Source organism: Dromaius novaehollandiae, chromosome 14, assembly GCF_036370855.1.
Source record: "Dromaius novaehollandiae isolate bDroNov1 chromosome 14, bDroNov1.hap1, whole genome shotgun sequence".
Classification (NCBI taxonomy): Eukaryota; Metazoa; Chordata; class Aves; order Casuariiformes; family Dromaiidae; genus Dromaius; species Dromaius novaehollandiae.
The window spans coordinates 4,124,945-4,152,782 of record NC_088111.1 but is presented as its reverse complement, the minus strand read 5'-3'; the positions used below and the strand labels follow the sequence as shown (position 1 = coordinate 4,152,782).

The 27,838-nt window shown below is 48.4% G+C and overlaps 2 protein-coding genes across 7 annotated transcripts; both read left to right on the top strand.

The window, feature by feature from the left end:
- Nucleotides 1–112: 112 nt before the first annotated feature.
- Nucleotides 113–16,078, top strand: ARPC1A (actin related protein 2/3 complex subunit 1A). Of its 5 annotated transcripts, XM_064520135.1 has the most exons (11): nucleotides 117–288; nucleotides 1,704–1,848; nucleotides 3,455–3,560; nucleotides 4,116–4,220; nucleotides 7,272–7,494; nucleotides 8,911–9,018; nucleotides 12,406–12,618; nucleotides 13,631–13,706; nucleotides 13,908–14,101; nucleotides 14,717–14,807; nucleotides 15,687–16,078. In XM_064520135.1, the coding sequence occupies exons 3-11, from the start codon at nucleotides 3,497–3,499 to the stop codon at nucleotides 15,723–15,725; spliced, it is 1,113 nt and encodes a 370-aa protein (XP_064376205.1). In that variant the 5' UTR covers nucleotides 117–288; nucleotides 1,704–1,848; nucleotides 3,455–3,496; the 3' UTR covers nucleotides 15,726–16,078. The 5 variants fall into 5 exon arrangements, with proteins under 5 accessions (XP_064376207.1, XP_064376206.1, XP_064376205.1 ...); XM_064520137.1 differs by lacking the exon at nucleotides 1,704–1,848 and having other exon boundaries at nucleotides 113–288; nucleotides 15,613–16,078; XM_064520136.1 differs by lacking the exon at nucleotides 1,704–1,848 and having other exon boundaries at nucleotides 116–288; nucleotides 3,478–3,560.
- Nucleotides 16,079–20,101: 4,023 nt separating this feature from the next.
- On the top strand, nucleotides 20,102–26,425 carry ARPC1B (actin related protein 2/3 complex subunit 1B). 2 transcript variants are annotated; one of them, XM_026095190.2, is made up of 10 exons: nucleotides 20,102–20,342; nucleotides 22,930–23,003; nucleotides 23,238–23,342; nucleotides 23,535–23,757; nucleotides 24,256–24,363; nucleotides 24,469–24,675; nucleotides 24,905–24,980; nucleotides 25,066–25,262; nucleotides 25,477–25,567; nucleotides 26,091–26,425. In XM_026095190.2, exons 2-10 carry the CDS (start codon nucleotides 22,940–22,942, stop codon nucleotides 26,127–26,129), a joined length of 1,110 nt encoding a protein of 369 aa, XP_025950975.1. In that variant the 5' UTR covers nucleotides 20,102–20,342; nucleotides 22,930–22,939; the 3' UTR covers nucleotides 26,130–26,425. The 2 variants fall into 2 exon arrangements, with proteins under 2 accessions (XP_025950975.1, XP_064376203.1); XM_064520133.1 differs by lacking the exon at nucleotides 20,102–20,342 and adding an exon at nucleotides 22,171–22,309.
- The last annotated feature ends 1,413 nt before the right edge of the window (nucleotides 26,426–27,838 follow it).

Below are 27,838 nucleotides of genomic sequence, written 5' to 3'. Positions count from 1 at the left end.
CCCGGCGGGGCGAGGCCCCCGCTTCGCGCAGGCGCAGAGCGGCCTCCCGGCTCGCCCCGGCTCCCCCCGCCCCTGCAGCGCGGCGGCGGCGCAGGCGCAGCCCGCGGGGCGGCCGGCGGGCGACGCGCAGGCGCAGAGCGCGTTTCCTGGCTCCCTTGTCAGTGCCGGGCCCCCCCCTCCCCCCCCACGTCGGCCTCCGCCGCCGGCCGCTCCCTCTCCCGCCGCTCGGAGCGGAGTCGCGTTGACTGACCAGAGTCCGCGAGTCCCGCTCCGCTCCCGCCGCCTCAGGTGAGCCCCGCGCCGGGGGCGGCTGTCCGCGGCGGCCTGCCACCGCGGAGGGGGACGGGGGCCTGCCGGTGCCGCGGGGATGGCGGAGCGGGGGGGATTCACCTCAGCGCGGGCCTGCCCGGGGGGGAGGGGCGCGCTCACACCCCCCCCCCCCCGCTTTGAGGGGGGGTTGTGGCGCCGGGGCGGCGGCCCCGTGCGCTGCCCTGAGGGGACGGCGCGGCCCGGGCCGCGGATGGGGCCGCGCAGGCAGCCGCCGGGCCACCGGGGAGCGCCCGGCTCCCCGCGCGCGTCCCCCGCCGCGGCTCGGCCGCGCACCTGCGGTGTGCCGAGCCGGCCGGCCCCGCGGCGCCCGTGCCGGGAGGCTCGCCCCCGAGGAGGCCCCCGCGGGAGGGCGGCGCGGCGCGATTTGGAGGGGGATGACAGCCGCGGGAGGCAGCCCTTCATTGCGGGCGCTTCTCTTCCAGATGTTTGGACATGATGTAAAGGCAGCTGGAAATAGGCAAGGATTGAAAAGTTATCTCTCCCTCTCAGGCGCACGCACGTGCCGTCCCAGATTCCAAATCCGGATCCTGGCTGGTTGCTTGGCCAGGGATAGCCTTAGACCACATATTTTTTACCCCATTGAGGAATGACAGCAGCTGAGTCCTGTCCTTCGCAACCGCGATCCTTTCAGCCTACATGCCCGAGAAGCTTGTGCTGTACGAGCATACAAGATTTCCATATTTTTGCACTAAAACTCAAGGACAGTTAGTCTGTATTTGGAAAAAAGATTAGGAATAGCTACACTAAGTACCTCACTAACAAAGTTAGGTTAAGAGTACCTTTTTCCTATGTGAGATTCTGAGACTGGCTGCAGTAGGGCACTGAGGATTTTACTTCATAGGAGTTATATCAAGACTCAGAGCCAGTTGTATTTTCTGTAGTGAAGTGCAAGTTTAATTTTTGTCTGCGTATTGATAAGGAATAAATATGGCTGGAAGAGTTCATTAAGATTTATCTTCCTGAAGAAAATAATACTGCAAGATCAGACAAGAGAAATAGTAGTGCTTTTTGAGGTTATCATCTCATTATTGTTTTTTATGAGTTTGTTACCAAACCAAAACAGGAAACTGTTGCTTGATACAGGTTACTGTGCTTGAGAAACTGTCAGTGAGCAAGGATGGATCATATCTCTTGTCTAGATACAAGTTTTTGGAACTGCCAGTAGGTTAGTAAGTAAAAAACCGTGTACTAGATATTATTAGGATGGGACTGTATCATTTATACATAGTGACTATCTGTGTAGTAAATACCAGGGCTGTATTAGAAAGTGTTTTGAAATAGCTGTGTTCCTTGGGGAGGGGGGGATTGGATGTTTTTACGTTTTTATTTCGGAAAGAGTAGAAAAGGCTGAGCATTCCTTGTTGGTAGAACAGCTCTTCAACTTTTGCTGTATATGGAAATGTGCTGCTACTGCATGTTGGCAAGTACTAAAGCAAGATCGTGGAAAAAGCAATTTGCAGACATGTTTTGCTTACATTAACACATGGAATCTCAAATCATGGCTGTCCAAGGTCAAAGGTAACTCAGATTATGTCAACATTCTCACAGTAATTAAAAATAATTAATTATTTTGCTTAGTACCGCATATATTTAATAGCTTAGTTTGGTCTGCAGAATATGCTTGTTAGAAGAACTGTGAAATTCATGTCAGTTAAAATTATGAACTGGACTTAAAGCTCATATAGCTGAAAGTTGTAATTGAAGTATACTTCCAATGCAATTGTAAGTCATATTTCTTTAAGTTTAAAACAGCAATGCTTGACTTCTTCAGAAAAAAAGAAGAATGTCTTTCCACCTATTTGCATTGGTGAGGTGCTGTATCATCTCTACTTCAGGATTCAGCACTTTCAGTTTATTTGTTATAGTAGTGGTGTGATAGTAATTGCTAAACTCAGTAAGAACTTACTCATCTTTCATTCACTCCCGAGTTTCTATTGGATTGCCATTCATTTCCTGTTTGCCTCCAAATTCCTACCTTGCCCTGAAGTCTCCACCCTCTGCTAACATGGCCATACTTGGGTATGTTGTAATTTCGGGCTATAATGGGTGTGGATGTCTTGGAATGACATCACAGAGATTTTTCTTTTTAGATGTATATGTAGAGGTAAAAAGACTTTGATCCATCAGCCAAGAATAAATTGCTATGAAGTTTAGTGGAATATATGGAAAGAGGAAGGAATTGGCAAATCTAAGTTATATGTATTGAACTGTTCACATTTTAATTATTACAGGTGACCTTGAGCTGTTATGATATTATCTTCCATCCATTTATGCTGCCATTGATTCATATGGGACGTAGAATATGATATGAGATTTTAAACTGCTTTGTAATTGCTGGCCAGTGCATCTCCAGTTGCAGATGTTCAGGGCTGTCTCTTTTGATGTGGTTATAAGTTAAAGAAAAAAAATGGGTATCTAGCTTTTTTTTTTTAACAAATTAAAAAATTTACAAACTAGACTAATTTAGCTTGTTCTCTTAGTGTTTGAATCTCTTGGGGAAGAAAACATAACTATAGAGCAGTTAAGTGCCTATATTAATTTGAAGAAATTAATAATTAATTAATTACTAATTTTAGTAATTTTTCCCTAGGATACATGTAAATGGTTTTATCAAATAATATGTCAGCAGATTATAGTTGTGTATTAATGTTCTGGACATGTCAATTTACTCTCCTAACATATTAAAAAAAGAAAGATTTTATTGTAGTGCTGCCTGTGAGCCTTAATACATGTCAGGGATTTGAGTCAATTCACTGAGATATGCACCTAGGTGGATTTTTTTTTAAGTATTCTAATTTCACAGTATATTATTAGGTTTGTTAGACTTGACAAGAGCCTGACTCTCACCTCTGAGGATATAGTAAGAAGCAATAGTAGCTTTTAGGGTAATTGCAATTAGCTATAATAAGCAGAACAGTTAAAATTAATCTGCCTACTAAAGTTAGCAGGGCATATGGCAAAGGCAGCTTTTTAGCACTTTTATGTAGTTACTGAGTGAGTTGTCATCTTCTGTATATAAGGTGTAATACTGGACTCAAACAACCTTGGCAAATGTTGAAGACTGATTTTTTTTTTTAATACATCTGATTTTAAAGTGTTTTGTTTTCACTTTTACATCTTTCAGCTTTTTCAATTTTTAAAACATAGGAATAACTCTTAATTCGGAATGTCTCTACATCAGTTTTTACTAGAGCCAATCACCTGCCATGCATGGAACAGAGATCGTACTCGTAAGTAATGGATTAGTTTTAATTTCTTTCTTCGTTTGTTGTTTTGTTTGCTATTTGCTATCAGTCCATGATCTCGTAATGTTCTGGATCATGTTTAAAGAAGGTGTGGTCAAGTATATAGTGCTGCATGCTAAGTATTCCATTTATAATCCAAGATCGTCTAAATCTGCAGCTTTCTAAATCCGTTACTGGAACTCTGGCCCATGAGTGAATGTAGTCTTACTAGTGTTCCAGAAGGTTTTTCCTGCTCTTACTCTTTTTACCTTTTTTTTTTCTTTCTTCCCTGCCCGAAAGCCAACTCTTTTTTTAAATAGCCTAGTTCTCTGCTAAAGCTTGGATTTTATATTCAAAATATATTGTCCTTCTGCTGACTGTACTCATAACCATGTTATGGCAGTAATTATTTGACATTATCCTGGGATGTTGTGCTCTGGTTTACAAAACGCATGTAATGCTTGGAAATTTGAGAATAGAGGTTATATTTTGGAAAGTCTTTCCCAATAAAGCATTTGGTATTAGAAAGCCTTCTTACTATTGTTTGTTGTCTCCCTCCAGAGATTGCTATTAGCCCTAATAATCATGAAGTCCACATCTATAAGAAGAGTGGGAACCAGTGGGTAAAAGCCCATGAGTTAAAGGAACACAACGGACACATTACAGGTAAAGGAAGAATGTATTGTGCCAGACACGGCTAAGGACATTCTTTAACCCTGTCAGCCCCCTTCTTTCCCCAGCCTGAGTATCTGAACAGGAAATCTGCAAGTGTCGAGTAAATAGACTTTCTAATAGGTTGGCATTCTCGTTTATGGAGAGCTTTGCAGCATTTTCCTGGACTGTGCAACAAATGTTAGGAAGAAAAAAAAAAGAATCTTTGAGCCTTTCTTTGATCATCTTTTATTTATTTTTCATCCGTAATAACATAATAAGAATCAATTTTCAGTCTTCTCAAGGAATCCAATTGTGCCACAAGCTCTGCTGGTGATACATGCTGCTCTAATTCAAATGCTAGTATTAATACCTCATCAAGTGTACAACTGTTGTATTGGTTTCTGATAGCGAAAATAACTTCTTTTAAGGACTGTATAAGCACTTAATTTCACCAACTTTGTATCGGTGCGTCTCTTTCCTCTTCGCTATAGTCAGTAAGTGTTTAAAGTTGCCACAGCTGCTGAGACAAGCAGTCCCTCCCTTCCTCTGTGCTGACACAGAAGAATACTTGTGTAGCGTCCTCAGCGAGCAGAAAGAATAGGGGTTACCTTTCAAACACAGATGCATGAGGAAAGCCTTAAGAACTGACTTGACTTTGCTAAGTGAAAAGGAAGTAAGCAAAAAATCTGTACTAAAATTCTATTGAAGAGGTAACAACTTCTATATATGTGTTTTAATTTTGTGGCAAAATAGAAATCGTACAGAAAGTTAACCTCCTTTTTAAATTGAACTTTTTAATTCACATCTAATATAGTATCCTTTGTTGCTAATTTGACCTGCAGTTTTATGCTGTTCTTTAGGTTTGTATTTTCAGAAATCTGTACTGCTGCTGAGATTATACATCATAGAAGTCAGTAAGGAGGTGTTAGAGGTCGTGATGTTTAGCGGCTTGATAGCGCAATGATGGCACTTTTAGTAGACTTTTTAGAATAGTGAGTGTATAAACCGCTTCCATATTTAAATAGTAATCTTTAAGCTTTGACATTAATACACTGTCTAAACAAATATTGCTCTTCAGTTCTGATACATCTACTCTTCCAGTCTTCTTCAGGTTCAGGAGGAGACTGTGTTGGTTATACTTCATGTTTTAACACTTTTTCCAACCCTAGTGGCTGGAAATTTGTTTTTCAAGGAAAGCGTAATTCTAGGGTAAAATTCCACTTACGTGAGTCTTGAAATGGTCAGTCATTGACTTACAGCAAATGAGTATATTTTACTGCAGACCCAGAATATCTATAGATCCAGAATGAAAATATAAGAGCTACGAGGATGAGTTACAACGTATTGTATTTAAAGTGGAATTGTCCTGTGGTAGTCTTTTAAGTTGTTATTTTTTTCTTGGTGATATTTTTATAAGGGCTTTATTCTCTAAAGAAATGGAAGTAATTAATATAAGCACTTTCCCAAACCAGCAATATCCTTTTTTCTGTTTTCAACTCACTAACGGGCAGAAGCATCTGCCCAATGGGAGTTTGCAGGAACTTTATGCAATTTATCTGGTTCTTACTGTCAGTGAGTGCAACTGTTTGTGCTCTTTTGTAAAGAGTCACTTGGATTGAATTTACGAATGACATGCCATTCCCCAAAGGCTTATCTCTACACTTTTCTTGTACCTGTTGGCGTTAGAGAGAAGCCAAATATTCATGGCTTGGGAAAAGACACATCTCTGCTTCCCTGTGTAGCATATACCTTTGGAATACTAAATGCTTTTGTTCATCTTCAAAAGAAGACTTAGGCTGTGATTAGACTCCAGAGACAGACTGATCAAACCACTAACTGCCTCCAACAGGAGTGATTCTGCTGCTGCCCCTCTAGCTTCCAGTCACAAGGGATAAGGTCCTTTGTCCTGCCTTCCCGTGCCTCGATTCTGAGACCTGTGGCAAGCTGCTTCAATTCACTAACTGCAGAACATTATTCACTCTTTTTGCTGGGTTAGTTTTCTGCTAAGTTGAAAAGCTGAACTGGTTCACCATGAGGTCAGAGCAGCACTGCTGCTGGTGCAAGGGAGGCGATGGGAAAGAGAGGTCAAAAGAGGCAGGATGCCCTCTTTCCAAAGCAGTGCTAGAATGACTCGCGTAACTATGTTTTCAGACTACCAAGTTCCTGAAAATTGGACTTTTTAAGCATAAACCCATTTTGAAGTAGACTGTACACGAACAGTATGATACAAATTGGTACAAATTCTTTCTGTGTATTTTGTCCTTTTTTACACTTATGTGCTTAAGGGAATACAGTTATGGCAAACAGTTGAAATATAATTTGGGGCAGGAGAATTAAGGATTGCACACTGCAAAGGAGGATGTTAAAGAAAAGATAAAAAATAACACTCCCATGAACCTTTCCAGTTGAAAATATTTTCATTGCATAGGAGAGGAAAGAAGTGATGACAGGTTTATCAAAGAGTGTCTTACAGTGATCCTTTACATTTGTTGTTTTTGCTTGGTAAACTTTTTTTGTGTGTGTGTGGCATAGCCTTAACAGTCATGGAATACATGCAAGGGTTCTATCAGTACAAAAAGACTGATAAATTCTAACCAGAAAAAACAGTATTATCTAAACTTTTAGACCATGACTGTGGTCTGGCCGCAAATAAACAACTATGTTAGAGATTTGTGCCTAATTCTAGAATTGCTGGGTTTTAGCTACTGAAAGAGGGGCCTCTAGCAGAAGTCGGTGACTGGAAGGAGAGTGCTGGCAGAGGGATCTTAGCCAGTCTGCAGAGCTCCACCTGTTGGTCAACTTTCAGAGCTGTCTTTCTTCGCAGACAAATCCTGTGTGGAATCTGGAAATTTGGGATCTGTAATTTTGATAAAAGCTAGAGAGAGAAACTAATATCCATGACAACTTAAAATAGAGCCTGGAGAATAAGTGACCAAAGGGAATACTAATGTAGCGTTAACTATCTCTGTGGTAGAAGGCTGTGAAGATTGTCTGTAATTTTGGCTGATTGTAGGGCAAACAGTATGAAGGGAAAAGATTGTTAATATAAGGTTTAAATTGCAGGTATTGACTGGGCTCCCAAAAGCGATCGCATTGTAACTTGTGGTGCGGACCGTAATGCCTATGTCTGGAGTCAGAAAGACGGCGTGTGGAAGCCAACCCTCGTGATCCTGAGAATTAATCGTGCAGCCACCTTTGTGAAATGGTCTCCCTTGGAGAATAAATTTGCTGTAGGAAGTGGAGCTCGACTTATATCTGTGTGCTACTTTGAATCTGAAAATGATTGGTGAGCTGTTTAAATTTGATTTCCATTTATATCTTTAAGGTTTGCTTGGAAAAGCAAAAGCCTGAGGTTTAGTGGTGGTACCTAGTTTACTATTTTACTACTTCCTGAAGTCTTCAGGAAATTGAGAGGGCTCATCAATTCTATCATGGACTTCCTTCATCCTTGGGAAAAGATTCATTGTTTTAGTTCTGTACTCTGGTGTAGCACCTAAAGGGCCTTGGACTCGGTCTGTTTTCAGGTTGTACATGGCAGCATGGATGTGTTCTAGTTGGCTACCATAAACACACTTTGCTCTTCTAAAAGTGCTGAAATTCTGCAGAGCATTAATTTCTCTGCCACAAGTGTATAGCTGAAAAAAGACGAATGTTTCCTTTCCCCCAGTTGAATGAAGAAACTGTGACTCCAGTCTTTCTTCCATATCAATTATTTTGCACCATTTCTTGTCCTTAAAGAATTCAAGTCTGTCACTTATCTTCAGGGTGGTCCATTTAGCAGATGTTGAAGCTTGTTATCCACCTGCTCCATATTCTGTCATACATTCTCCTCACAGTTTATAGATTTCAGGCAGGACTATTAGAAATATTTCTACCATTAACATTTTTTCTCTTTAGAATCTAAACTTAGTACTTTTGATTTTAATGGAATTGTCATTGGAGATGCTTTTACCATGTCATCTGTTAATTAAATCAATATGTTAAGTATCAATCATTTGGGGTTTCATAAACATGCATAAAAACACAGGTTTCTCTGCCCACCATTCTGTATGTAGTCTTCCATGTGAAGATGGCAAACAATGAAACCATCTGTAAAATTCATTCTAAAGATTGTCCTGAACTTTTTGCTTTCTAATATTGTTGTTAACGTTTTCCCCGCCTCACTTGTCTGCAGAAGAATCAAACCCCCATATGTTGAAGATTGCATAATCAATGTAAAGGCTAGAATAGTCGGTGAGTAACAGAGATCACTGTGAAATTCAGTGGAGGGAGCTGGAGAGGAAATGTACTCAGTGGTCTAAGAAAGCAGTGCTTCTTTGCTCCATATCATGGTCAAAGATGAGCTCCTGTTTGTAGGATGTAAGGAACCAGGCCAAATTCATGTTAAGGAGTTCAGTCTGATATATTATAAAAATTGGCTGGAAGGGGGATAGGATTCAAATGAAGAGGTACAGATATATATTTACCATGAGTTTGTTTATAGCATTTAAAATTTTAGACTATAGATGGGAATCTGCAGTCTTTCCAAATTACTTTAAACAGCCTTAAGTATATGAAAGAGTTGGGCATAATGTGAGTTTTCTGGCAAAACTGACGTGTTTGGTCATTGACTAGGGGTGATTTTTCTTTCTAGGACACATTTCATGGTTTGAGGGACTCTGGTGAAATGTTTTTATATACATTTTATTTCTCTTTTATTTAGGTGGGTGAGCAAGCACATTAAAAAGCCCATTCGTTCTACTGTCCTTAGCCTGGACTGGCACCCCAACAATGTTTTGCTGGCTGCTGGATCCTGTGACTTCAAGTGCAGGTGAGAGAAAATAAAGCATCTGTAAATAAATTTGGGTTAGTGGTTCAAATTAGTCAGTAGCACAAGTGTATTAATCATGCATGTACCATCAGAATAGAAGACAGCTCATCACATACTAATGCTGTTACTAAAATAAAATACCCAGCTTAAGAGACTTTGCCTTTGGTGCCACTACATGCAGACTTTGGACTACTAACATTTCTCTGCTGAGGAATCCATGTGAATTTAATAAAATCATAGGTTTCTTTACTAAGAATGCACTGAGTACTATTATACATGTGCTAAGTGCTCAGATCTGCTTAGGCCAAAATTAAACTAATAAGTGCTATCTTGTAGAAAAGCACACTGCTAGTTAGTTTGAATTTAAAAAGCAAAATCATAATGCCATAGTTCCGAAGTCAGAATAACGCGACACTTCCAGAAGATATCTCACCTTCTTCCTTCGCTGAGCCACTTGTTTTCTCCCCTTCGCCTGTGCTAGTCTTAACATTCCTGCAGCTATTTGATAAGCAAGGTCAGGGAATTGATCCACCTGAAACTCAGCACAACAAAATATTGTGCTGTGTTGTTTTTTTTCCTTTTTTTAAGAACACCAAGAAAAAGGCTGGCATAAGCAGATTGGCCTGTGAGACGGACAGGTATTCTGTCAAGCTGATTATGAAATTACAGCATAAAGGATAGGTCCTGCGAGTTGCTCTGTGTTGAGCAGTTGGGGTCACTGCAATGAGGTCTGCATGAGGAGCTGTCTGCAGAGTGGTTGACTTTTATTCATATTTTACTTAATCACTTGTACCTTGAATAATAATGAAAGATGCTTTTTTAAAGCAGAATTTTCCCTTATGTAATAGGGCAATTTTAAGCTTCAAAATGTGTACTAAAAATGACTAAGCAGAAGTGGGAGGGGAAGGTGGGACCAACTATTTTATTCCTTATTTCAGAATGAAACACATGCATTTAAAGTCTTGATCCTTTGATACCTTTATATCTAAGAAGAGATGTAAAACTAAAACTGGACAAGAAGAGGAGAGTTGTCTCCATTCTGTGCCTTATCTCCATTTCTAATTAGATAAACTACATATTCACTTCCTATCCCAAAACTGTGGTGTAAAAAGTACTCATTCATCTTCCAGAAGCAACTGCTTTTCACATGTGGAATTTTTTTCATAAAGCATCTCAGGACTCTGGCCTTAGGTCAGCTGGCATATGTATCTGTTACTTCAGATTTTCAGCTCTTTTGTCTTAGAGTTTTTCCATTGCTTGTTGTGTGCATTGGATCCCTGATTATCTCTTTTTTCTTCTTTTGATTGAGAAGTCGGATTTGAATCATTTTCTTTTTGTGTTTTTGAGGTTTCTGTTTGTTTGTTTGTTTGTTTTAAGAAAGTCAAGATGTGGTTGAATCAATTTCCTCCAGATGTTTTCTAGAAGACTTGCTTTGTCTTGTGTTTCCCATCAGAAAACTCATTCTGACCTGCATCTCATTTCTCTGAAAACGGTGTGTTAAAAAATGGATTTTGGTAAAACATTTGGGAAATTTCCTGCTCTTGTTTAAAACTATACTTTAGGATGAATCATTTACTAATCTTGCCTCTTTTAGCATAGAAATCTCCATACAGAAACATTAAAGGAAGAAAGGAAAATTAAGGGAGATGGGTACTGTTTTTATGATTATATTGCTTCCCCAAACCTGTGAAAGAATCTTCTCTTTGCTAAAGAGGAACAAAGAGCTCTAGAATTCCAGGTCTAGGGAATGTTCAGTTGCATATTAAAGACAATAAAGATATCTGGGCCTGAAGTATGCATCTGTTCTGATAGATGGTTCTGAAGAAAATTATGAAATGGATCAGCCAAAGCCACTGCCAACTAATAAGCAACTAAGTGGGAGACATTTTGGGAAAGGAATGGAGGGCAGAAGAGACTCCAAGTGGATAGGTATTCAGCAGAGTTTTCTGGTGGCTGGCCTTGATGAGCTGCTCTTACATTTGTCTTTAGAAAAAAAAATATATCTATGTATGTATGTGTATATCTAAGAGCACCACATTGGTGTGAATTTTATATTCTTGCTGGGACAATGTTGCTGTGGGGATAAAAGTCATTTTCCAATGTTCTTTGAAGGCTGGGACCTTCGTGCTGAGATGGTTTTGGTTTTAAAATAGAGGGAGGCTTTAGTAAGTGAAAATACTTTTTTTATATATGTATATACACCAACAGTTATCTTCTAGGTCTCTCACTACTTAGGAACTGATTTCTTCTGCTTTGTGTCAAAGGCTGTTGCTTTAAATGTCTCATCCTATTTCCACACGTTAAGAGAACCTTCATTTCAGATGATTAAGTTTGTTGAAGGATTATCATTAGATTATAATTAAACTGATATGGCCGACTATAAATTCATACTTAATTCTCTGAAAATCTGTACCTAATATAGCTGCAATAGAACCTTTCTTGTTCCAAATGGTCAGCTTTATTGGAATAAACAATATAGGTATCTTTTTGAAGAGCGTGCGGCACACGTAAAGGATTTAGAAAAAGCAGGGGGAGTAATATTTCCTTAAACTCACTATAAAATAATTCTTTGTGTTTTACTGTAATCATGAATGTCCGATCACTGCTTTTCTTTTATACTGAAATCTTTTTTCTGGTAGTAGTATGGTGTCGCTCACTTGCTTCTCCTGTTCAATGGACTCTTATCCTATGTTTGTGACGTCCCAGTAACTTCCATGGTAACAGTCAAGAACACCATATTGTGGCATGTCTGAATCATGCAGAAAGAATTTGATGAAAGGGGGAGGCTTTCTATTTAAACATACCTCGAAAATTGTAGTGCTGGGAAAAAAAGCTGTAAAAACATTGTGGTATTTCAGATTTTTGAGGCATTCTTTCAGTAATGAGCCAGAATAAGGTGGCATAGAGCCTCTTTGGCATTTGAACATCAATTTTCTTTCTTGAAAACCTACTAAAAGGTGAATGTTCTTAAAACATGAGTAATTTTGTAGGTGTTCGTATTAGCTGCTAATTATATATCATAAGTCTTGGTTTTTCTCTAACTGAAGAATTGACTCTGAGAGTCATTAGCGCTGTGGAAGGATGAAAGAGAGGTCTTAGTGCAATGGAAAATGCAAGTACAATACATGTTTTTATGCCACCTTCTGGAAGAAAGGAGAGAGAAACAGAATATGACATTTATGAGAAACCCATATTCATTACACCCTTTGTACTATTGCTTTCTCCCTGTATACCAAAGCTTCCCAGCCAGTAGTGGCTTGCTGTTCAAAAATACTGTAGTGGTTTATTTTGGTAGAATTAGGATGTATCTAGTTGCTTCCAATGTGAAATGTGCAACTCCCAGGAATTTTTTCTGTCTGTGTTCATGCTGAAATCTTTTATTTGCAGGGTTTTTTCTGCTTACATTAAGGAAGTCGATGAAAAACCAGCCAGTACACCATGGGGCTCCAAAATGCCTTTTGGGCAGCTGATGTCAGAATTTGGGGGTGCTGGAAGCGGCGGATGGGTGCATAGTGTCAGTTTTTCTGCCAGCGGTAACCGCCTAGCCTGGGTCAGTCATGATAGTACAGTGTCAGTTGCTGATGCCTCAAAAAATATGATGTGAGTATGCTCTTTTTGTTAGTTATTAGCTGTTTGAGAATTTTAGATTATATAATAAAAATTTCTTACAAGAACGTGTTCTATGAAAGTAGTCATTTGCTTTGAAAGTAAAAAATGTATTGTGCTCTGGTGGCCAGGGAGCCAGTAAATGGATCCAAGAGACTTGGAGAAACATGTCCGCTCCATAACTATCAAGACTCTGTCCCTGCCAGGGATCTGGAAAATAAGTTGTTCATTTCATGAAATCTCAATTCTGTCCTTTGGCCTTAAGACACTGTTGTTGCAAGGTTTTAACCTACCCCTTCAAATTCAACAAAGCATTTCATTAACCATTCATCCTTCTGCTCTTCATCTTGATCCTAATAACTTTTCAGTCTCCATGACTTTCTAACCAAGAAGGAAGAGATTCCACATACATTTTAACAGCAGAGATCTCCTGCTGTTCATGCAGACATTGCTGTGCTTAATTTTGAATTATGGCTCTGATGGCAAAAGTTGTATAAATAGCTGGCCAGGGATATCATTAAGCATAAAATGATCTAGAAATCCTAGAAAAATTTTAGCCTTTTAATTAATTCTTATTTATTATAAAATCACAAAAGTTAACTTATTTAACATGCAGGTTTTTTCCTCCCAAGGAGATGACATTAAGTGCTAAAACTTCAAGTGTTTTTATATTAGAAATGAAATGAATAGCTTCATGAATTTGAGCCCTTTCTGTTTCAATATTCTTTTTAAACTTTTGCTATTGTTTGCACACAGAATGCTAGATGATTTCAGCATTTCACCTGGAAAATTTCATGTTTGATATAGAACTTTCAGGACACTGTCATTAGGTTAAAACTTCCTTTATTCCAAATTACAACCTTCTGGTGTCACTTCAGGACAACAGCTGAGCTACACTGACTTCTTTTCCAATAATCCATGTCTGGGAACAGTCTCTTTTATGTTCTGTTGGAGCCAAAGATGAGAGGTTTCAATGAAGTCCTTTAACAAATGTTCTTGTGTTCAGGGTTTCGCAGCTGAAAACAGAGTTCCTCCCACTCCTGAGTGTGTCATTTGTCTCTGAGAACAGCATGGTGGCAGCTGTAAGTGTCTTTTATTTTCTCCTTGTAGAGTGTTACAGTATTTTGGAGAGGGCGAAAGAGCATACATTGCGAAGTTAGTAGTAGAAACCTCTTCAGTAGTGTCAGCCTTTGCATTTCTGCAATTAAAGGTATTAGAAAGAAACTCTCCTCGTAATTAGGTGGTTATGTTTCTTGACATACTTTCATGATGTCCGGTTGCAGGGTCATGATTGCTGCCCGATGCTCTTTAACTGTGATGACCGTGGCTTGCTGACCTTCATTTCCAAACTAGACATTCCAAAACAGAGCATCCAGCGCAATATTTCCGCCATGGAACGCTTCCGAAACATGGATAAAAGAGCCACTACAGAAGATCGTAACACTACGTTGGAGACACTGCACCAAAACAGTATAACGTGAGTGTCTCAGCAGTCAAAATGAGGGGAAGGAGCTTGAGTTTGCCATGGCAGCTATCAATTTCTGGGCTTTGCATGGAAGCTAGTAAAATTAATCATTAACATTGCGTGCATGCAATCTCTGCTTGTGTTTAATGTGGTCAGTAACTTGCACACGGCCTATCTTATCAAACATATAGATAGTTCATAAGAGATTGATAACATGACAAAATCCAGTCATCAGACTTCACCTGAAACAAGAACATGTACCAGCTTCCCATTTCAGATGTTATTTTCATCTATATATCTATATATATATCAAAAGGAGTGACTCAGATTAATCGAATCAATGCATTTGAAAGAAGTGCATGAGCCCAGAAGATGTTAGCATTTCTGGAGTAATCTGCTTTTATCCAAGGAAATGTTTAGACTACAACCACCACGTGCTAAAAGAGCTTTCGGCATCCTTTTCTTTGCTTACTGTTCTGAAGCATTGTACCAAAAAAATAAAGCATAAGATATGCTATACTTATGTCTGTCTTTGGGAGAGTGGGAGTTGAATTCTACCCAAATTTCCCTGCTTTCTGGCTCTCTGGAATGGGTGTCTGTCTCATAGCTATCACTCTCTGTTTTCAGCCAAGTGTCTATTTATGAGATAGACAAACGAGATTGTCGTAAATTCTGCACCACTGGCATTGATGGAGCAATGACCATCTGGGATTTCAAGGTATGCTTTTACTGCCATGTTTACGTGAACTGTATGTGGTGGTGTTTCTGTTAATCTCTTGCATCAGCTGCTGGGGCTCAGCCCTAATGCAAGGTGTATTAGCACTAGGAAATGTGGACTGGGATATTCAAGGCCATTAACAAACTCCATAAGGAAGACAGATCTAAGATTTAGCATAAATGCAGATATACTTTGCTTAGCAGATGGTCATAATCCAGACTTAATTTTTTAATTGGATCACTTATGTTCTTGTAGGAATCCTGCTAATTCTTTCCTCTTCCGACCTCTACTTTAGTCACCGTCAGGCTAGAATGATCATTGGTGCAGCAAGACCTGCTGTCTCTTCTTGTTGCTGTCCCTTTGGACTCACTGTCTTCCTGAAGGACAGGGTCATGTACTCTATGAATTTATTGAAATAGTAAGAATTTACCTAAAACAATTAGGAAATACAGTAAGCACTATATTGAAAATCCTAAATGGGATTCAGGCAAGCAGCCAAGGGCTTGCTTTGTTGGGACTGTCCAACAGAGGTCTCTGCTCACCTGCCCAAGCTTTTGCTTACAGCTGTATACAGGCTTTTAGGAAAAGAATTTGTCTGTATTCTAGTAATGCCTGAAAGCTAAGCAGGGACAGAGGCTAAGTAAGAAACTGAGATTATAAATTGCTTTAGTGCAGTTTCTGGGGGAAAGGGAGGGAAGTCATTGGCCTATATATGCAGGAGTTTAGAAGGAATAATCATAGTGGTCTCTGGCCCTTGGATACACCTCTAATCTCAACCACCCTCTTTGTTTTGCACCTCTTTTAGTGTCAGCCTTTACAGAGAATTGTTTAACATAGGATACTGTAGCAGTTTGTGATTAAGATTTTCTCTCTTTCAAGACCTTAGAGTCCTCTATTCAAGGTCTACGAATCATGTAAAGATGGATTTCCGTGATCTAGCAGGACAAACTGCTTGACAGAATGCAGCTCCCACATCTGCACAGACTCGAAAAGGGAGAAGGAAGGCGGAATATTTGGAAACACTGAGAAAATACAGCTTGGCAGATTTTCTTTTGAATCTAAATTTGGTGAATTGTGTTGGTTTCAAAATCAGCTGTGATTGTTCTTTTTTTTTTTTTTTTTGGTTGGTTGTTTCATTCCATTCTTTACCAAAGCTGCTCCTTAAGTAGTTTATTGCAGGAAGTTATGAATCACTAACTTAAAAGGGGAATTTTATGTAAATTGTCTGCTAGAAATAATAATAATAATAATAATAAAAAAAGAAAAACTGATTCTTTTGTGTTTCGGTTCTCATTAACTGATTGAAAAAGGAATATTATGGAAAGAAAATCAGGTAAAGAGGGTGAAAAACCCTGAAGTGATTTTTCTGGCCTCAAAAGGGGAAGAGTTCATCTTAACTGGAAGTTTCTTAACAGTTCACAAATGAAGATGAACCAGCTAGAGTTCTTTAGGGGAATTACTCCCTTGGAGAATGTGGTAATTTTGGATGATGCATGATTTTTGTCCTACTGACTCCTAATTCTATCTGCCTGGCATTGAATCCAGTAATCTAGTAATAATAGCAAATTAACCCAAATGTCTTTTTCATTCAGTTTGGTGGGTCATAGTTCTCTGAAGGCAAATGACCAGAATTATTTGTAATTACCTTTTATGATTTGTACAAAGACTTCTCGATGTGCAGTGCCTAGGATACAGAATGGAAGAGTGCGTGCAGAAAGTGAGGCAAAAATCTGCTGAGCCAAATCTTAGGAGGATAAATTAGAAACAAATCACATCTTAAGCCCATGCGGCCACACAGGCCTGCATGTCATATTAGAACTGAGTACTCTGCATATAAAACTTGCTGTTTATAAGGACTGGGAAGAAATTAAGTACATTTACTGGTATGAACAGCACACAATAGCCTCTGTACAGATCCTTTGTCCCCAAGTGACTGTATCTTTTGAAGTTTACTTCTGAGCCTTGGTAACTCACTGAGGCACTTACACATAACTTATTTTATTCAGATGGTCCCATTAAGATAACTGTGTATTGCTGCCTTGAGGCTTGATCCAGGCTGTGCTCTGGAGAGGATTATCTGGTTCAGGCTATTGCTTCACAAAGCTTGAGACCTTTTCATTTCATTTCTGAAAATGCAGAAGTGTCTTAAAAAAAAGCGGTGACTAAATTTACCACTTCCTCTGGAACCAGAATGTTTCTTCATACATTGCTTGTGTCTCAGCTCTGGATGATTGAAAAGGGAGGGTGGAAGGCAAGCCCACAGAGCGGACAGTTTCTGTCGTATTTCTGTGAGTGAACTGTGTCCATCACGGAGAAGGATCATTTTCAGGTGAAATGTTTGTTGCATGCAGAGAATTGACTGTTTTTCAGTTCCTTCTGGTTTTATTTTGTCTCCCACCTTTCTTCCCCTGGCAGTCAAGCGTGGTTTTGCAATTTCCCCTCCCTTCTAAACATAAAATGACTGTTTAACCTCTTACTCATCTTCTAGTCTCGTGATCTGCTGTGTATGGTAACTTCTGTGATGAGGATGGGTTTATTAGCTAGGATGCAATGCAACGCTAATATAGTTAAATGTCTTCTGGCTCAAAGTGACTCTGTCAGCCAGCTTGGAGGATGGACAGAAGAGCTTGGATTTGTCTTTGTCCGTCTATGCAGGCATACTATTAGATGCTTATGTCTCACAGAGAGTAATGATTTTGTTTCTGAAGTTGCTTTGAAAGCATGGTGCTTTATTTCCAAAAAATCTATTAAAAAAGCTGTGTTCTAAAATTTATGGCCCAAATAATACAGAAGCATGGAAAAATTCATCTAATGAGAGAGTGGAGAAAATGAGTCTTTAAGTTTTTCCCTTTTTCTGTGTTAAAGATCTAGAGAAGGTAAAATGAACCTTTTTGCTCCAAAAAGCCAACAAACTGACATTTGATAGCACTGCCCCGGCTTACTACCTCAGAGAGAAATGTTTATGCTAGAAGTTTGAGATCAGAAACAAATGGGGGATATTTACACTGGAGAAGAACTGAGCAAGGGGAACATAAACAATCATCACTCGAAGCATGATTCAATTTAAAACTGCCCAACATGAAGCGGATGGGGAAGTGCTCGGCTCCTCGTGCACCACCTGGCAGAGATGGCAGGTTTCTGGATTCGCAGGCCGTTTCTCTGATCTGGAAGGTCTTTCTGCTGCCATCTTTCCTCCAGTTTTTGTAAGCCATTTTGAAGGTAGGTGCTTTGTTTTGCCTGTACCATTTCCTTGATCTCCTCCCCCATCTTTAATGCTGTCAGAGGGCGTTTTTTCTGCCCAGCGTGGGTGAGGACTCACTAGCAGATTTTAGCTAGCTGCACCACTAAGCTTGCTAACATGTGCTGGTTGTGTGTGGTTGGGTTAATGGTGCCCTTGAAAGTAATATTCACAATAAAGCTCATGGTTGCTGTCTTAATTACAGGATGGCTGCTGGCTGCATATGCTGTACGTTACGTGCCAGTTAACAGACTGTTAGGGGCAAGAAATGGGGCTCTGCACAAGCAGGGATGCCAGAGACTGTTCACAGGAGCTGCCTAAAAAAACTCCCCATGAAAAGAAGCTGCAGAACTGCTGCTACTTTTTTTTGTCTCCTCTCCCCAGCTCCGAAAAATACCGCAGCAAAAAGTCATTCTCATGTCTCCAGTGTCCGTGCAGTGGGGTAGCTCCTCTACTGCCTTTCCTAAAGGCCTTGAGCTTTACAGGACATGCTGCAATGGGTGCAGGAGGATCTCTGCACTTAAGGGAACTGACGCAAAAGAGGTGAAATGGTTTAGCCAAAACTTAAGTCAGATCTAGCAAGAGATGGAGCAGGGTGGATACTCCCTCCCTGTCCTCAGCAGCACTGGCTTGTTCTCCTGTGGGCTGTCGGGCATCATCCTGCTTTGGAGGGAGCCTCGCTGCTCTCGGACGGTGCATCTTTTGCGGTGCTGCACGCTGTGCTCGCTAGCACACGTTCGGAGAAGAGCCGCAGCAGGAGCAGCCTCAAGACCAGAAGCAATGAGGAAATGCAATAGCAGATAAGAAACCGCTTTGCAGGCAGTGCTGGGGGGTGATATTCTTCGCTCCCTTTACTTAATAAGACACAGGGATTCCCCCCGCAGAAGTTAAACTGACCTGTTGTTCATTTGCATCCCTGCCTGGAAGCGGTGCCAAGATCTAACGTGAGACGACAGGCAGATGAATGGTCGTCAGGGCTGCGGCCTCTCGTCCCGCACGGGCGTCACTTGCTGGTCTCTGGCCAGAGCTTTGCAGTGATGTTACAGCAGGCAGCGGTGGGACGCAGGGAAAGCCGAACCGTCCCGGTCGGGAGCAGAGGCAGAGCAGCCAGCAGCCAAAAGAGGAGGAAAGAAGGGGAGCAGGCAGAGGGGAAAACTTCAGTCCCAGCTGTGTCTGAGCGGTTGCGGGAGCCACGTCGCTTGTGCTGTGTTTGGGTAGCAGGGATGCTCGCAGAGAGGCCAGACGCTGTTCTGGGCAAGCTGGTGCCAGAGATTGGGGCTTTTCGCCACTCCTGAGATGGACATTACCTACTTTACCTGGCCAGAGCTGCAAAGACCTACAACTGCCTGGGGCCATCGGCAGCCCTGGGGTGCCGGGGCAGCCTGGCCTGGGCGAGCCGGTCCCATCAGTGCTGCATGGGCTCACGGCAACGCGTGTGGAAGGAAAGCTGGCTCGTGGGCTTCAGGGGCAAAGGAAAGATGAGCCACCTGCTCGGTGCCGCACCTCAGAGCCTTTCTCCACAGCTGAACTCGTAACCTGGGAATTAATTCTGGAGCTTAAGAAATAGGAGGTCCCTGCAGCTGGGAAACCCCAGCAGGGCCTGACCTAGTGCAAGAGCCTGACACTGAGCTCGGGCGCTGCTGCCGCGCTTGGGCGATGGGATGGTCTCGGAGGGTGGCTCCCGAGGGGCGAGGGCATCCCGTGTGCCTGGATGTCCCCCATCCTCCCCTCTCCTTCCCAGCGCTTAAGGCTAGCAAGGCATTGAGCTCCTGGGAGTTAGGGGCGAGGAAAGGGATAAAAAGCAGGTTGCTCTGAAGCAGGAGTTAAAAAAACAGCGGAGGGCATCACGCGGGTGGGGTAGGGGGATGCGGACGGAGCAGGGGATGCGGACGGAGCAGGGGAGCCGGCCCAGGGCGCCGGGTCCTGCCGAGTCGCGAGGTTCCCCGGTGCCGATGCCGATGCGCATCCCGCCTCGGGTGGGCTCGGAGCTCCGCCAGCGCCGGGGGGACACGCGGGCCTCGGCGGGCCCGGCGCGGGGGGCACGCCGGAGCGGAGGGGGGCTCGTCCGCTGCGCCGAGGCCGTCGGCGAGCCAGGCAGGGGCAGGGCGGCCGCCGGCGCGGCTCTGCGCTCCCCCAACGCCCACGTAAGGAAGTGGTTGCATTTCTCGGAGAGGAAAAGGGAAGTCGGGCTGCCTCCGAGGGCCAGCTCGCCGCTGCTGCCTCCTCGCCGCCGCCGCCGCCCGGGCTGCCGTTCGTGTCGACTGCCCAGAGTCCGCGAACCAGCCCCGCGCTGCCAGGTGAGTGCCGGGGGGCCGCGGCCCGGGGGTGCCGCTGCCGCCGTCCCGCTGGGGCCCCGCGACGGGTCACCTCCCCGGCGGAAAACTCACTATAAAAAAAACAAAAAGAAAAACCAAACTTTGTTGGAGCAGGGGGGCGAACCCCCCCGCCGGGGGCTGCGGGATGGGGCTGCCTCGGGGCGGCTCCCCTCGCTGATCCAGGCGGTACCCGGGGGCTCCGCGTTGTCGCCTGCTCGGGACGTTTCTCCCCAGCTCTGCCAGCGGGTTTGGGTTGCCTCCCTGGGAGGGAGGGATCCTTGGTGGGATCCGATCCGATCCACGGGCGGACGGCCCTCCCAGCCAGGCTGGCCTCCCCCTGCCCCGGCATCGGCCCCATGCGAGGAAGAGGAGGGTCGGTGCCTCCCTGCACCCCTGGGGCGCGGATGCAGGACGAGCATCTCCTGCACGGCCCCGGGGCTGCTGCAGCGGGAGGCCAAGTGGCACCTCGGTGCGTGCCGGGATCCCCCAGGGCCACCCAGCACCAGGGCTTCGGTGCTGGGATAACCGGGACAGGACGGGACCGGGCGGCAAAAGGGGCCCGGGAGGGCTGGGGCCGGGTGGCGGGTCCCCGTCCCACTCAGCGGGGCTGCGCTGAGCCAGCACGCTGCAGCCGCCCCGAAAGCGCGGCTCCCCCCGCGAGCAGCTTCCTCCGCGAGATTAGGAGGAGGCGCAAAGCGCTCGGCTGGTGCCAAGGTTTTATTATCGCCTCCAAGGAAGTTTCCGAATTGCTCGGGGCCTTGAGGCAGCTGGGGGAGAGAGAGCGGGGCCGCGTCCAGCCCTGCTCGGCCAGCCCGGGCTGTAAAACGCCCTTTTCCCCGCCGCGAGCGGGAGGGCGGCGTGCAGCCTCGGCCCGGTCCCGTGCAGAAAGGGGCTGCACCGCCTTGCTCCGAGAACCGCTTTCCTGCTCCTTCCCACAGCACAGAGTCTATCCTTCCTATGGGCTTTGGCAGGGAATTAATGACATTATGAAACCAGAAGCCATGGAAATGCAATGCAAACTGTCGCAGGGAGGGAGCGTTACTTGGCTGAACCCCCCCCCCCCCCCCCGTGCGTCCTACTGAGCGACGTTTCCGCCGCGCTGGGAGGATGTGCCCGCTCCCGGGCTGAGCGCTCAGCAACCCTTCGCCGCAGGCGTTTGGACGAGGCGTGCTCTCCCCAGGGGGCAAAATAAGCCCCTCCGAGGAGGAAGGGACCCAGGCAGCTTTCCAGGCCTTTAAGCATCCAAAGCATCCAAAAAAGAAAAAAAAAGTGGTTTCCTTGCAGAGCGTTTCGCTATGAACTAGACACCCGGCCCCCCGCTTCGCCTCCCGTCCCTCCTCCCTGGAGCGGTTTCAGCCGCTACTGCTCCAGCGCAGGATTTGTGCTGCCCGTCGGGTTTTTGTGCATGCAAAATGCAGGCGACGGAGCTCCGCGGTTTTCCTTTCGCCAGCCCGGGGGGGCAGCAAGCCGCTCGGGGAGGCTTTTTCCCTTTCCCTGCAACGTTTGGAGCTGCCAAAGAAAACGGGCAACATCCTGTCGGCTCCCAAAACACCCCGGCGCCAAGCTGCGTGACTAATGCCCGGCCGCACGTCCGCACCTCGCTCCGGGGCGCCTGCTCCCGCCCGCTCCCCGGGCCGGGGGTGATGGAGAGGGGCCGGTGCGAAGCGGCACGGCCGGGGCCGGCTGCGGTGGTGGCTCCGGGACAGCCGTGTGCTGGCAGCGGCGGCAGCGCTGAGCTCAGCTAGCGGAAGGGATTAGTCACCGCCGCGGCCCCTCGCTGGCGGCAGAGGCGCCGGGGAAGGCGGTGCCGGTGGCCCGGGTCCCCCCGTGTGTCGTGCCACGCCAAGCCGGGATGCGCCGCGGCAGCGTGCTCGGGCCAGGATGCTGCGGGAGCCGAGGGGCTCCGGGGTGCGAGCCCCGGCGTGGGCTCGGCCGGCTCCTTGCCGAGGGTTTGCAGTGTTTCTCCTCGGGCCGGTGGCTACCGGGAGGAACCCGCTGCCGGGAAGAGCGCGGGGCTCTCCGGGAGCTGTCGCCCCTCACCGTGCACCGCGGCCGGCAGGGCCACGCTCGGAGAGCCCCCGGGGGCCGTCCCGCGTCCCCTTATCCAGGCGCCTCCGGCTTCCTCCGCCTCGCTGGATGCTGCCGGCTCCTGCCAAGCCCTATCCGCAGGGATCTGCGCCCGGGGCCGGGTGGGAATGGCCAAGCGGCGATTCCCGCGCCCGAGTGGCGGCACCGCGGGAAGCGGCTCCTCCGGCTTCACCCTGAGCTGGGCCACCTCGGAGCCCGGGCATCCCCCGGGAAAGCCGCTCCGGGGAAAGCGGGATGGAGCGGGCCGTGACGTGGGACTGATCCCAGCTGGGGCTCAGCCACGGCGCGGCCGGGTTTTGCTCCCCGGGGGCTGAGCGCTGGGCGAGAGGGAGGCGGCAGCCCCGCTCAGGCTGGCGAACTGGGCTAACTGGGTGCACTGGTGAGGACGAGGTGGGCTGCCAGGATGGGGCTGGCTGGGGGGGTCCCACGCGGCGCAACCCAGGGCAGCGTGTGCTGACGGCCGCTCTGGTCCCGTCCGCAGCGGCGCAGCCATGGCCTACCACAGCTTCCTGCTGGAGCCCATCAGCTGCCACGCCTGGAACAAGGACCGGACCCGTGAGTACGGCCCGGGGGGGCCGCATCCCCCCGCCGCGCTTGCAGGGATGCAGCCCGGGATGGGGACAGGGACGGGCGGAAGCACCGCGCCGGGTGATTCACCGCCGCTGGCATTTCCCGGCGGCAGCGCGGAGGAGCGGGGCGAGAACAAGGAGGGCTTTCTCCGGGGGCCGGCGCCGGGCGGGCTGGGCGGGCGGGCGCTGGCGCTGAGCCCCGCTGCTCCCCCCCCCGCAGAGATCGCCCTGTGCCCCAACAACCACGAGGTGCACATCTACCGCAGGGACGGCGCCAAGTGGAGCAAAGCCCACGAGCTGAAGGAGCACAACGGGCAGGTGACCGGTGAGCCCCGGCGAAGGACGCGGTGGTGGGGACGTGGCCCTGGCGGTGGCCGGAGCCAGGGTTTTGCAGCGGCCAGAGGGAGCAGGCGGTTCCCACCCTCGCGGCCCCGGTCCCCCATTCAAGCCCCCCCCCCCCGGGGTGCGATGGGTGAGCAACCACCCTCCGGCCCCAGCATCCCGCTCGTCCCTGCAGGCATCGACTGGGCCCCCGAGAGCAACCGGCTGGTGACGTGCGGGACCGACCGCAACGCCTACGTCTGGACGCTGAAGGGCAACGTCTGGAAGCCCACCCTGGTCATCCTGCGCATCAACCGGGCCGCCCGCTGCGTCAAGTGGTCCCCCAAGGAGAACAAGTTCGCCGTGGGCAGCGGCTCCCGCCTCATCTCCATCTGCTACTTTGAGCAGGAGAACGACTGGTGAGGGGCTGCCACGGCCCCCGCGGCCGGGAAGGGGAGGCCGAGAGGAGGGGTGGAGGAGGGGACGCGGGGGGAGACATGGGAAGGAGAGAGAGGAGGTGGATGGGGAGATGGAGGAGGAGACAGAAGGGAGATGAGATGGAGAGGAGATGGAGGTGAGACATGAGGGAAGAGTTGGGAGATGGAGGGGAGGGAGAGGAGATGGATGAGGAGATGGGGGACATGGAGGAAGAGGTGGATGAGAAGGCGGGGGAGATGGAAGGGAAGGCAGAGGAGGAGGTGGGGAGGTGGCGGGAGATGGAGGTGAAGATGGAGGGGAGACATGAGGAGTTGGGGAAGATGGAGGGGGAGATGGAGAGGAGACATGAGGAGATGGAGGGGAGATGGAGGGCTGTGTCACATCCCTGGGCTGCTGGGGCTGCGGCACATCATCCCTGCGCCCTGGGGGCTCCGTGGGCGCTGGGGACCCCGCTCCCCGCTGACGCCGCCGTGCCGCAGGTGGGTCTGCAAGCACATCAAGAAGCCGATCCGCTCGACGGTGCTCAGCCTCGACTGGCACCCCAACAACGTGCTGCTGGCCGCCGGCTCCTGCGACTTCAAGTGCCGGTGAGGGCCGGGGCGAGCGGGGCCGCGGGGAAAGCGGGGCCGCGGGGAAAGCGGGGCGGCCCGGCTCCGGCGGCCGCGGCACACGGCTGGGCTCTCCCCCGCCAGGATCTTCTCGGCTTACATCAAGGAGGTGGAGGAGCGGCCCAGCCCCACGCCGTGGGGCTCCAAGATGCCCTTCGGGGAGCTGATGTTCGAGTCGAGCAGCAGCTGCGGCTGGGTGCACAGCATCTGCTTCTCGGCCAGCGGCGCCCGCGTGGCCTGGGTGAGCCACGACAGCACCGTCTGCCTCGCCGACGCCAACAGGAGGATGGCGTAAGCAGGGCCGGGCGCGGGCGCGCAGCCGGGGCGGGTGCTGGGGTCCGACCCCCAAGCCGGCCGGGGACGGGGCCGTCCGGGCTTGGTGGGGGGGGAGAGGCGAGTCCTCTCCTGGGCCGCGCTGCCCCTGCCCTTGCACGAGGGCTGGCTGCTCCCATCCGTGTCACGAGCTGAGCCGGTCTCAGCGCGGCGAGGCTGACGACTCACCGCTTGGCATCCCTCGCAGCGTCGCCTCCCTGTGCACGGAGACCCTTCCCCTCCTGGCCGTCACCTTCATCACCGAAAACAGCCTGGTGGCCGCGGTGAGTGCGGGCGGGGGACGCGGCGGCGGGGGGGGACGAGCTGCACCCGGCAGCGGGCGCTGAGCCGGGCTGCCCGTTCCCGCAGGGCCACGACTGCTACCCGATGCTCTTCACCTACGAGGAGAGCCAGGGCGCGCTGGTCTTCGGGGGGAAGCTGGACGTCCCCAAGCAGAGCTCCCAGCGCGGCCTCACCGCCCGCGAGCGCTTCCAGAACCTGGACAAGAAAGCCAGCTCGGACACGGCCAATGCCGCTCCGGACACGCTGCACAAGAACAGCATCAGGTGGGCGCCGGGTGCCCCGGGGGCTTTTGGGGGACGCCGGCCCCGGAGCAGCCTCTTGCTCCCTGGGACAGCCCTCGGGCACCCCCGGACGGGTGGGTGGCGGATGGAGGGATCCGGCCCCGATCCCGCCCGCGGACGCAGTGCGGATGGGGCAGCCCCCCGGGGCGGGGGACGGGCCGGCGCTGACTCCCCTCCACCTCTTTGCGCCCCGCAGCCAGATCTCGGTGCTGGCGGGGGGGAAGGCCAAGTGCTCGCAGTTCTGCACCACAGGGATGGACGGCGGCATGAGCATCTGGGATGTCAAGGTAAGGTGGTCCCGGCTGGGTCCCGGCCCGCACGGATCCGGAGAGCGCCCAGTGTCGGAGCCTCGGAGCTCTAAGTGCAGTTGTGTGGCTGCTGCGTGCAGCCGGCTCGGGGAGCGCTCCCCGTCAGAGCCATCCTTCCCCTGCAGCCCAGCCCAGCTTTGGAGCCGGTCTGTCCCAGCTGGGATCTCGGATAACCCGGCGGCGGGTGCTGGAGACACCCCGGGGCTGTCAGAGCCGGGTCTGGAGCCAGCCAGGCCGAGGGCAAACGCTTGCGCAGGGATGGAGCACCCTCTCCTGGCTCCAGCCTTGCCCACGTGGCTTGAAAAATGAGCCAAAGCAAGCAGAGGTTGGGCTCTCCTCTCCGAGGGACAGGGTGGCTCCGGTGCCAGCGCCAGCCGCCCCAGGGCAGGGCTTCCTCCATCCCACCCAGCCCTTCTAGCTCTCCCGCAACCACCACCGCCTTTGCTCCACTCGCCTCGGAGAGCAAAAAGCTGCTCCAGACCCACCCCTCCTCTTCCCCCAGAGCCTGGAGTCCGCGCTGAAGGATCTCAAGATCAAGTGAAGGAGGCAGCTCGGGAAGGGCGTCCCAGCACTGCCAGCCTCCCTCTCCCAGGCCGATCCTGCTTGCTTTCTCCTGCGAGACCCTGCGCTGCTCGAAGCCGGCTTTGCCACCCGCCAGCGTGCCGCCCCTGCTGCAGTCAGCGCAGGGCGTCCAGGGGCAGCACCTGGCACCAGAGGCAATGCCAACACAAAGGCAAAAAAATATTTTTTAACTATTTTTGTTACCATCCCACCTGATGCTGGTCATACGTTGCTTAAAGAAATCAAAAATAAAATAGGGATTTTTCCCCATGTAAATGCAGTATTTTTTTCTTTTCTGAATAACTTAATGTGAGCAAGTGCGTAAGCACATCACGGCCTTGGAAGAAGCTAAGAAAGTGGATAAATGCTTCTGTTTCACAGCAGGTTTTAATTGCATGTGATAAACAGGCAGGGTCACACATTACACACAGGACATAAAAGAGCAGTGAAGTGGTAGGTAAGAGAGCCTTAGACAGAAGAATCAGGACCTGGCTGGGAGCGTCCGGGCACATAACACACCGCTGGCCTTGTCCAGCCAGCGAGAATGTGGCCCTGCGTTAAACCAAGTGTTTCTGCAAGGGAAATCCTGCATTTACCACCAAAAAGAAAAAAAAAAAAAAGAATCTGTCCTGTGCAACCTGGTTACTCCTCCTGGGATCAGAGCTCCCCATGGCAGCTCAGGTTATGCTGTTCCTGCCGGCATCCCTCAAAGCAGACCAGACCGTACCTAGATGAGTCACTTCCACCACTGGCCTTAGGAGAGGAGTTCTCGCTGGCAGCAGAGGGATGGTGACATTCAAGTTCTGGTCCAGACACGAGCAGGGGACTGGTTTGACGGGAATAGATTTTCTTTTTGCACCCATTTCTACATGTGACCCATCCCACTTTCCCACCTGCATCATCTCTCTCTTCATTTGTGACTCCTGCCCTGCTCAGTCCCAGGCACTAACCCATTACCTCCCACCACCTTGCTCCATCTGCCTCCTCTTCGCTACGAGGCTCTCTCCAAATGTTTATAACCAATCCTCTGTCCTCACCATATCTGTTCCTCCCTCTTGCACCCAACAGCAAGGGCATCTCTGCTGGTATCGTTCATCTCCATCTCGCAGAGCTCCCTGAAAACATATCCTGCCCCAAATCACTGCTTTAGTGCAACTACAGCCCAAGCTGGGGGAACAGCCCGGGGGGGGTTGTGTCTTCACCACATGCAGAGGTGACCCAGGCACCTGCACCAAGACAAGGGTCCCGCTGGGGTTTGAGCAGACATCCCACAGTGATGTTCCCCAGCAGCACGTCCCCCACCACACCCTGAGTCCTCAAAGCCAGGTGCAAATGGCACGTTTACACAGAGTAAATCACAGCATTGTCACCCTGCATCTCCACAAAGCACCTTTGTGATTGAAACCTCTGCTAGTGACTCCTAGAGAGCTCCCTTCTCAGCTCCCTTCATGCTGCTCACTTCTACAGCCTAAAATAACTGATGGAAGGTGCTGGTGCCCCCAGCACAGAAGCAGCAGGGCTCCCTGCACCGCTTACCGGATTAGGGTGCCTCCGGCTCCAGCAGCCCTTCCCTGTGAAAGAGGGTGACTGTCAGGTGACAGTTCGGTGCCAGGCCTTCTGACACAGTGAAGAGGTTAGAAAGCAGCCTGAAGATAAATGCCTGCGACTGTGGTAACCAGATTGTTAAAG